General features: G+C 49.1%; 1 protein-coding gene across 1 annotated transcript; it reads right to left on the minus strand.

Annotated features, from left to right (window-relative positions):
* Positions 1-2114: 2114 nt before the first annotated feature.
* On the minus strand, positions 2115-5177 carry LOC142559494 (uncharacterized). The gene is made up of 5 exons (XM_075671085.1): positions 4922-5177; positions 4761-4854; positions 4442-4677; positions 4071-4304; positions 2115-2702 (listed from the first exon to the last, which is right to left on the minus strand). The coding sequence occupies exons 2-5, from the start codon at positions 4802-4804 to the stop codon at positions 2371-2373; spliced, it is 846 nt and encodes a 281-aa protein (XP_075527200.1). The 5' UTR covers positions 4805-4854; positions 4922-5177; the 3' UTR covers positions 2115-2370.
* Between the last annotated feature and the right edge of the window lie 5612 nt (positions 5178-10789).

Raw genomic sequence — 10789 nt, forward strand, 5'->3', positions numbered from 1 at the left:
TTTACCACCTCCTACCATCCTCAAATGAATGGCCTCACTGAGCGTTTGAACCACACCCTTACAGACGTGCTATCTAAATACATTTCAGACGACCACCGTGACTGGGACCAGGCTCTACCTTACATTACATTTGCGTATAACTCTTCCCGTCTCGAAACTGCTGGCATTTCGCCTTTCTACCTCTTGTATGGCCATGAACCAATGCTACAACTGGACACTGTGATTCCGTCCACCACAGCTTCAACTAGCGCTTATGCCCGTGATGCTATCGCCCATGGTGACCATGCTCGCCAACTTGTGCGCACTCATCTAAAAGTCTCTCAAGGCAAACAAAAGCAACGCTACGACCTCTGTCACTGTGATGTCAATTTTGTGCCCGGCACCCTCGTGTTGCTTTGGTCACCATCGCGTAAAGTTGGCCTTTGTGAAAAACTGCTTTCCTGCTACACAGGCCCATATTGCGTGCTTCGCCAAGTAACCGATGTCACCTACGGAATCGCTCTAGCCACGCCCACTACGTCCTCCGCTGTGACAACCAGTGACATTGTCCACGTCACCCGACTGAAACCCTACAACTGTCCACGTGCCTTGGATATTTAACAGCACCTTGACGGTGCTTTTGCTGCCAGGGGGTAGTATTACGATATTATCGGGGGATACTCAAGGGACAAGCCGCCGTGAGAATGACGACAAAGTGGGTCTGTGCCCTTGGCGCGGGCGAGTGTCGGCCTGGCTCCAGTGTAAATACCCTGTATATAGCCTCTTTCATCTGTGTTTTTCCACATGTAACAATATGCTCTGATTGCCATGTGGTACTGCTTCAGTTCAAACTGTTGTCGAAACTTATTGGGTTGGGCTTGCAGACGGCGCTCGGCTAACCTTCGATTATCGCTGCCTGTAGCTTAACTATACCTGGAGCTTGTATCATTCCTAGCGGTACCTGGTAGAGCACATCAGACCTTGTGATGATGTCTTCAGATATCTTGTTCTGGGTGAACCTTGCCATCTTCCTCAGTAGGCGTGTCAATTACAATGATGTCAAGACACAACATCGCGGACAGGTTGCAGTCAGGAATACAAGCCTTGCAGAAACAGAGCACTCGTTGAACTTCCTTTGAGTTTTACGATTCGTTGCATGGTCCCTCCGAACTTGGTTTCCAAGGCTGTTAGATCACTAGTCAAATGATCGAACTTTCCAGTGGCTACCTTGCAGTAAACACCAGAACCAAGTAAAATGCTTATTTCATGCGGCTGCCATGTGTCAGGGTGAAAGTTGTCCGCAACGTCATATTTATTCTCGCACAGAAGCTGCAAGACTATTTACTTCCAGAGCCCCAACGGGTACCGCAATGTCACTGTGTTGGCCTTGAAGAGCTAAAGCTACCCGACGACTGCGCATGACCTGGCGGGGCTTCGAGTGGCCGAACGTAACAAGAGATAGTTCCTCTTTTCCGATAACTGGGCACGTGAGGTCCTTCGAGAGATCTCCTTGAATTAAGGTGCACTGCCTGCCGCTATCAAGAAGAATACGCACGAGATTCCTTTGTGATCTGCGCTCAATCCATGCCATGTTTGTTTTGTCCCATATCCCCTTGTACACACATAGGTCTTTGTGCCATGGAAGTCATGTGAAAGTGACAAACCTTACAACCTCTCTATGGCAAATCCTTGTTTTTGTTATATATTTTCTTGCAATGGTGCCATGTTTGAAACTTTGTACATTGTCCTTGTTTTAGCACACGAAGTTACATTGTAGAAGTTTTCTTAACATACGATTTCCGTTATCAGAGTCCGTATTACTGTTAAGTTTCTTGTGTTTCACGAAATGTTAAATAGAGTACATACATGTATTTGTTATGTGTGCCTGGTGCATTGTTACAACTGCAGCTAATGTTTGTCTTCACATGATGAGAATGATTGTTGTACCTCTACCCCGATCTCTTTTTTAGACATGCCTGAAGGTGTACTATGTGCAATATGGAAATAAAATATGTCAAAGTGAAATGACAGTTTCAGTATTCGGAGCACCATTCACATTTCCACATGTCTGTGTGTGTGTGCTGCTTTCAAACCTAGCCAGCAAATGTGCCCAAAACACGGACAGTGGTGCGGTGTTAGAAAAATCAAAACATTTTTATTACCAGAAATTACAGTTCAGTATAAGCTACAAGGCTTTTCCGTTGAACGAAGTGGGTTAACGAAGGGGCGCAATTTCTATTAATCGTATCATAAGAAGCCAACAAACAAAGACACCAAGGACAACACAGGGGAAATTGTGTTGTCCTTGGTGTTTTTGTTTGTTGGCTTCTCATAAGCTTTTGCATTGTAACTCGCATCGTACTGAGCGCGATAGTACATGCTTTGCTATGTTTAGCCTATGTTATTTAACTTTGTCACAATATTTTCAAGTACGCCAAGTACAGCTTGCTGTTGTGCTGCATTAAAGCGGCGTTCTTCTGCTCGCTCCTTCCTCATCTCTTCTTGCATTAGATTCAACTGTAGCAATTGCTCCTTCCTCTGCTCCAGCTCAGCTTCTTTTAAACGGGCGTCTAGCAGTGCCCGCTCCCTCTCCCACGATAGGCGGCTTTCTTCCAGGGCGATGCGCTTTGTCTCGAGCACAAACTCTTTGTTTTTCATTTCCATTTCATGTTTCATACGCTTTTCAAGGAAATCATAATCTGCTTGTTCTTGCTTCCTCTTTCCTGCAAACAAAAGTAGTCGCAAAGAGTTAAGCTTGCAACAACTATGCCATCATCCTAGCACAATCAAGAAAATACTTTATCGCATAATTTAAATGTGTAATGATTCTTTTGTGTGAGTAATCGTGATTGTGCTAGGCTACACACAAGCATTTGGTTACCGAGCAGAAAGATGGAAAGCCCTAGAAATAGTCTAAAGTTTGGTGCATCAAGGCAGTTGAAATAAACGTTTCAAAGCCTAAATTATGTAGTGCAGAAGATCTGCCTCCATGCATACAGGTTAGCAGAAAATGACTGAGGTATATTAAAATACCATTACATCTATAATTATTAGCACATCTGCCTTTTGTGACAGTCAAGAACTTCATATGCTGTTGTGACTATTTTTTATAATGTGTAATCATAATTTCTGAATAATGAAGTATACAATTACAGTGGAATCTCGTTAAATGGAAATTGCTTAAACGCAATTGCCGCTTACACAGAACAGCAGCCTTTATATTGGTTAGTTTTTATTTGGACAATTCGAGAACACGGGTAAATTGGAACCAACATTTGTGCAACTTTCAGTTAACGGAACAGAAGCAAGGTTTAAAGTAAATTTGTCAGGAAAAGCCATAATTTGGTTTTTATTTTTGTGACACCTATCTCCTACATAGAGGGCCATCCTTAAGACTCAAGCAAACAAAAATATAATAGATAGTGCATAGCATGTGCAGTCCAGAGAGCTTCGTGATACAGCCACATGCCCCATAGATGGCCAGAGTAAGAACTGAAAATTCGGCCACCTTACAGCGCACTGTTTGATAATTTAGACTTCAACAGCATGACTTCACGATAATTCAGCTAACGACTCAAGCAGTAAGAGCAATGTTTTTGCTTTGATACGTTGCCGATGTCTCCTTTAAATGAAAATGAGTGAACCCTGGACAATCCAGAAGTCTCTTGCTGCGCTTAAACCATGGGACAAGCTAGCTGCTACATTCATTTCTTTATTCTTATAATGTCTAACATTAGTAAGAGTGTGTATGACATAGTGCTGCACTTCTGCACACCTCCTTCAGTAAATGGAATCCCTTTTTATCCGAACATACTTCTCTGGACCCTTGAGGTTCCAGTTACCGAGAGTTTACTGTATTTTCACGGTTGTGTTGGGTAAAAACATGAGGGAACTGACACTCAAATAAGTTCAGCATTAGCTACTACCCCTGGTGAGTATCGTATGTCAGGCACAATAACAACACTGAACTTATTGTGCAACATTATTGTTGCTCGGAAAACAACTATAGAATCGGCACATAAGTGGAATTCTGCAGTTATATACACTTATTTTTTCACTGAAAATTGTGAGATAATGGTGATGGTACTTGCCACGCTGTAGCTCGCTTCGTGCTGTCGTTCTGGGCGAAGCACAGTCAGAAATGCTGCCACTTGGTGCAGCTGATGCCCCTTGATCATCGCGTAACGAGATTGCCGATGCAGCAGGCGCTGTACTCTCTGTGCTCGCTGTGCTTGGAAATTGCGAGCACTGCTGTTGTTCAGCCGAGGCGTTGTCGTCACCGTTTATCATGTTGTTCAACAACTGTGATGGCGTCTCGCTCACAGCTGCAAGTCATGTTTGTAAGTACACAACAATGCAAATTAAAAACAAATGAATTGCATGTTCAGTGCAAAATTATATACGCTGTAGTAGAAAATGCCATCCCGATTCCTCACGGCAACATCCAGTCTCTACTACGTACCCGTGTTGTCCCAATCGTCCTCCAACGTGTAAGCTTCGGCGGCAGCGTCTCTCGCTGTCGCTGCAGAGCGTCGTGCCGCTTCTTGCGTCGACGTGAGGCGCCCACGAGCCGGCTGTGGTACCGCACCGTTATTTGAACGCCGCGGTGCCCTAATCGTTAAGCCTTCATTTTTCATTTTTTCAATGATCTCGTGCAGAAGCTGCTCCTTCTCACTGTACTCTTCCTCTGTGCCGGATCTGTAAGGTCATGAATAACATTTTTACACTTGCAGTTTAAGATTCATATTAGTATACCTCACCTAATGAACAAATCAACTCACTTGCGGAGGTTTTTCCGGTCGTTCGATGAGTAGCGCCAAAGCATCAGTTCCGCACGTTCGCGGACGTTGCGTGCTGTGAATGTTTTGCCGGTTGCTGCATTCAAAACAGCTGCGATCAGGGCCCATCCGTTCTGATCCCCGAAAGGACAGGTCTCCCTTACCTCGCGCAGCAGCTCGATGTCGTCAGCAGACGAAAAGCGCACGCGAGGATTGCTTTTGGCCGCTGCGCTCATGATCAAAACGTTGCTCGCACTGTGAGGAGCCATGTTGAAATGCACGCTCTCACCTTGGCGAGACTTCGCGAGACCACTCCGCTAACCCCGCAAAACCGAGAACGCTAACTCGTTTGCGTTGCGTACGCCCGCTATGCCCGCTATTTCGTTTAGCGTACGGCGCATGCGCAGTGACGACCCGCTATTTTTTAGCGTCCGCAATGGAATAGCGTACGCTATACTAAAACTGTCTAGTATATGCTGCGCGCATTTATAGCTAATTTAGCCTAAGTGAAATTTCGTTGCGTGCAGTTGACATTTGAATGAGTATACCAACGCATATTGATGCGAAAGCATCAAATGTCCCCTTGGGCGAAAAGGCCGGCGCCTGTCGTCTGTATAACAGCGAAACGGCAGGTAAACGTCCATTGCCTGCTACAACCACGTCACCAGCGCGCCTCGACAGACCAGGGCGGGCTAAACCAATACCACCTAGACAGCACAGGGCCTTTTCACTCGGATCCTGCACTTCATGCTAGCGGACCGACTGCCATAGAATCTAAAGGCGTTGCTCCCGAGCAGGCAACAGTGATTTTGACGCCACCGCTTTCCTCACGCCAGCCTTGGCAACAAAAATTCTGGGCCAGTAGCACGACGTAGCGAACAGGCCCCGAGCTATCTAGGTGGTGTTGGCTAAACGGGACCACCTGCTGCCGTGATAGCGTGCAAGTTGTCGCGTGAGAGGAGAGGGCACATCGCCGCGACGCCACGTCACCCCCACTCTCCGAAGCCTGCGTTATCCGCACTTTTCTTGAACGCGCGAGCTCTCGCCCGCGTTCTAAATGCACCCCAGTAAAGCCATATCAACAAGCGCCAAGCGCCACAACGCGCTCGCTTGTCCGCGAGGAGTTCATAACTCGAAGGACCGCACGGCGGCGTTCAACTGGACGTCAATGCTTTCGCATTCACAACTCATAAGAAGTGCTTAGGTGTCCTCGGATTTTCTTTTTTTTTTTCGGAGTTGTATCTCTGCCACACACTTCTCGGCCACAAAGGGGTGAGGCTTAGCAAGTATTAAGGCTTGGAAACACGTATAATTTCATTAAAGTGTCATCGACGACATCGTGGCGTCATGAGGGAGAACTAAAGTTGCGGACGTCGCTCAAGCTACATAAGTGTACATCTGGATCGGATGCAGGGAAACTGCTGCAGCGCAGACGTGGGTTTTTGCGACGTGGTTTCCAAATTTTCTGCAGTAAACTGGGGGAATGGCGCTATTTCCACTACAGGGCTGTACGCAAGTCGAATAAGCCGACCAAGCTGTTGCAGAAGCGCTGAATTTGAAAGAACAGTGTATGAAGCAAACAAACGAACAAGCGAAGCCCACATTCGCCTTCGCCGCCTCTAACCAACTTGATTTGATTAAGTGCACCGCAGGACAACGTTAGCTGTTTCTTCGTCAGATAACAAAGTTGGTGATGCTGCCGTGTCAAATCTAGCGTATCTTCTTTTTTTATGAGCAAGCACTTGTTTCAAGAAATAAATAAATGTAGCGAAGGACTTGTTTCCTTATCGGGCCAACTGGAAATATTTCCGGACAACAAGGAAGCATGGATACGCAGATGGCGGTGGTAAGTACCCTCCTCCCCCCACCCACCCCCAAACTGAAGAAATGAAGAAGTGAATATGACAACACAACACTGGCAGGGCGCATGTAGACTTACTGTATCGTATCGGGATCACATACAACAAAGGAGCACTATGTTCACCGTACTAACAGCGTCCTCTCGAGGCGGGAAATGAGACCTAGAAAAAAAAAATGGAAGAATTACATGCGACAATCTTCCAGAAACGCTCAGCTATCGGTGTCATTGCTCCGCACTTCGGGCGAAAATGTTCGCTTTCCTCTTTTTCTTTTCTCCTTCGTTTCGCTAGCGGCGACGCCCGAACGATAGAAAAAAAAAAAAGAAAGAAGAACAAAAAAATAAAAAGACGCAACTTTCGACACCCGGCAAAGTGTCCGCTAGCCCAAACAGATCAGCCGGCCATAAAGAAAGTTGAACAAAAACAAAGACGTAACTCAAACTCAATACCTAAACATAACGTTGTGATGACGTCGCCGCCGTCGGTTAAAGCGGAATACAGCGCATACTGCCCCGAGGGCCTCTTCCTCGGAGCTCCCTCGTCGGCGCTCTCTCATAACAGCCAGCTCTGCAAACTACTCCAAACCCCCTTACCCCCCCCTCCCTCCTTCATTTCTTTAATTTTCTTCTTTTTTCCACTGTTCCAAAGTGCGCGCATGTCGGAAGAAGCGAAGCCTCCTTTTCCTCCCAGCCCCATCGCCCCGAGCCGCGCCACGTTAAGGGCCGCAAATATTTGTCCAGTCATCAGCGCCGATCGAAGGCGCCTTACCCTTCGGGCCGCCGCCACTCTCTCTTCAAACTTGTTTGCGTTTTCATCGACGCCTCGCGTTTTCTTCGCCCGTCCGTCGTCTCGGCTCCTTACTCTTCTTCGCGAGCCTATCCTCGGTCGTCCGCCTGTATATTCACCGTCCGACCCGCCGACGCTTCCCCTCCCTACCCACCTCTCGGGATTCCCTGAGAGGACCACACTTTCTTCCTTTTTTTCCCTTCTTACATAAAACCAGACGCCGCACGGCGCTCGTAATATACACAGCGAGCCTTTCCAGAACGCCTGGGCACACGGACGCCAGCCTGCAAACCCCCCCCCCCCCAACACCACCACCACCACCACCACGTCGCTACCTGGCGTCGACCTCCCAAGTTTCAGCACGGCGCCGAACTGACACTCCTCTTCCCTCCTCTCCCTACTCAGCCATATCTTTCCCCCGCTTCCTTTACCTCATCCCGACGTCGTCCCTCCATATGTGATGCCGAGGGGCCTGTGTTTGCCTGCGGCTTTTCCCTCGAACAACTTTCTTTTGCGGGGCTCGGCTTCAGACTGAGAAAGAGGGCGAAATGACACTTTCATCGGATTTAATGTGCAAGAGGGGTTGGGGAAGGGGGTTGTTGCCAACGTGGCAATCAGCAACCGATGGACGTGGAAGTAAAAATTTTAAGGAGAGGGTGAAATCTACTTTCCACGTACATGAGGGTAGGTTTACTCCATTGAAACTAAGAATAAATTTCGAAGGCAGCTTTGCAAATTAAGATGATGAAGTAAACGGTAACTTCTGTTAGTAAAAAAACGCAAGACGCAGCGATCGACTGTGGCTACGTCAGCTCAAGCGCTTCAAGTGCTGCCATCACTGCGCCATCTCGAGGAGTGGGCCGGAACCTCAGCACCACCGACGGGTTGCTCGCGCGCGCCGTTTCTAACGGATTTCATTGCTGAGGCTGATAATGCTTCTCTACCGTACGCACCTCTGTATGCTGCAATCATTTCGCACTTGCCATACGCGGCGACATGAAATAGTGGTGCGTCAACTCCGCAGCGAAGTAACCAAGCCGGCCATAACTACGTGTATTTCGTGCGCCTTTCTTCTGCCGTGGCGTTAACGAAATGGAAAGCCAGACAGCTCCTGCCAGGAATACAAGTAGCGTCAGAGTTCAAGATGAACCAGAGCTGTTCGAGCAATGATCGCGCATTCAATCAATACAGCAAGTCGTCGGTGCAAAGTAACCCTAGTGCCGATCGGTCAACTTTCGGGGATGCCGTCACTTATGCGTGGCGCACCGTCCAGCTGGTCGGCTCCCCTCAGAGACGAGCATCCCCTAAGCTCTAGCTCTCCGGAACTACGTGACGCTTACTTAAGGGAGGGGCACCATTTCTTTCGTCACGTCCACTTCCGCTGGCTTTAGCGAATGAACGCAACGTACACAGTAAAAGTATATGGCGCGCTGGAAAGTGATCGAAACAAACCACGGACATGGAATCTTGGCGATAAAGTCAGGGTGACGCAGTGACACGCGTCCGAGGAGGGGGGGGGGGGACAAAAGATCACCGAGTTCGCACACCAGCGCGACAAAAAATTCTCCTCTCGTTCCCGTCGACCTCCCGCTTGACCACACAAACACACAAAAAAGAGGGGAGGGGGGAGGGAGAGAGTTCTGTCTCGGCCGCTTCCTTCACATCCCCGAGTCACTACCACGCACGGACAACGCCGAGCGACGACGGCCATTCGAAGAGTGCGCCGCGACGTCACCCGTTCCGCCCGACCAATCAGGGAGAGCGGCAGGTTCATTTGTCACGCGTCACGCATCGCGAAGCGGATTCTCTTTGACAAATGGACTTCTCCGAGCTCGCGGAGACCGACCAAACGCGCGAGCTCGAGCTTTTGTTTTCTGCGTGGCTTCGCGGCTTTTTCCCGCGCAACAACTCTCCACACGCGTCCCCCGCTTTTAGTTCTACTCTTTCCTCCACTTCCCTCTGCCTCCGAGAGGCGTAACAGAGGAAGCTCAATTTCTGGCCTTGGCCCGGCTCTCTCGTTTCGAGTGGCTTCCTTCCTTTCGCATGTCGCGTCGTTGCTTGTTGCGTACACTCGCGGGCTTTCTAAGCCACCCTCGCAACAACGTCTCTATATAATATGCTGCACACGCACGCACACACAGCTACTTGCGCGCAGCCGTAGCCTCGCACTTAGGGCAGAGCCTGCTGCACGCGAACGCTTTTCGGTGTAGTTACAAAAACCGACGCACTCGGGAACGAGAGAGTGAAGCTGAGGAAGGGGACGCATCATCATTCTAAAGCGGCCGTTTCTTTTTCTCTGTTTGGCCTGCACCCACTCTCCACGCAGGAGGTTTCTGAGCGCGCGTCTCAGTTGCTGAACTCGCGGTTGCCGACGGAGCGCCCGAAATGAGCGAGACAGAGGGCTAAAAAAAAGAGAGAGAGACCGAAAGCGTTTTGGAACATCTCTCTGTCTCCTGAAAACGTGGTTTTCAGTTGCGAGCTTGCATGCACCCGGGGCACTTTTGTTCTCACTGCCTCGAATCTTGGTTACGTGGTTCATTTTGCAGGCCGGTGGCGCGTATCGTCGCGGAAGGTGCTAGCGAGAGCGTCGTCCAAGACAAGTCGCTCAGCTTGCGCGGAGAGAGAATCGGCGTTCGAGGAACACTGCTCTCCCGACGCGCGCGGTCGCGAGTGTCGGCGTGTATAGCGCTCGGCAATTTGTATATCGCGCGCTGCTGCCGCGCGCTGGCTCTTTGTTGCCGCCGCCAACTCGCCGTCAAGAAACAGAGGCGGGTGAAGAGGGAGAGACGTCGCTTTCGTGTGCGGAGGCCCCGCGTTGTCGTTATACGGGACGGACGCGCGTACGTATAGGCGACGCCGCGGCGCCAGCAACACGGCAGCGCGACGCGAAACAGACGGAAGCAGCAGGGGATGATTAATGAAAGGCCACTAGCGGTTTCAGCGCGGCTCCCAAAGCGCGGATTGGTTTAAAATAAAGTGTGTGTGTGTGTGTGTGTGTGTGTGTGTGTGTGTGTGTGTGTGTGTGTGTGTGTGTGTGTGTGTGTGTGTGTGTGTGTGTGTGTGTGTGTGTGTGTGTGTGTGTACGATTTTCTTGCTCAGCTTTTGTTCTTCTATATATACATTTTTTTCAGTAACTTTTTTTGGTTAGCGTTCGTGTATCCGTCGCTTGCTGAGTGGGCGGAAATGTACACATGGTCGCATGGGCGACAGTGGACGCGTTCAGCTGCCCAGAACGAGGTTGCGGGTTCGATACCCGGCCGCTACCGCTGCGATGCTCTGAAGAAGAGAACGGAATCGAGAATAAAAAAAAAAGCTTATTACTGAGAAATCGGCAAAGGGTACAAGACTATAATGCACAACCACCTGCTCTATATATATACGCGGCTT

This window comes from Dermacentor variabilis, chromosome 10, assembly GCF_050947875.1.
Source record: "Dermacentor variabilis isolate Ectoservices chromosome 10, ASM5094787v1, whole genome shotgun sequence".
In the NCBI taxonomy this organism is placed as follows: domain Eukaryota; kingdom Metazoa; phylum Arthropoda; class Arachnida; order Ixodida; family Ixodidae; genus Dermacentor; species Dermacentor variabilis.

What these genes read in the sequence shown, in the direction of transcription:
- LOC142559494 (XM_075671085.1), bottom strand. Translation starts at nt 4,804, where the DNA reads ATGCTTTGGCGCTACTCATCGAACGACCGGAAAAACCTCCGCAA. An exon ending in GGACGATTGGGACAACACGG is followed by an intron (nt 4,305 to 4,441) that starts GTACGTAGTAGA and finishes CATGACTTGCAG; the next exon opens with CTGTGAGCGAGACGCCATCA. An exon ending in ACGAAGCGAGCTACAGCGTG is followed by an intron (nt 2,703 to 4,070) that starts GCAAGTACCATC and finishes TTTTGTTTGCAG; the next exon opens with GAAAGAGGAAGCAAGAACAA.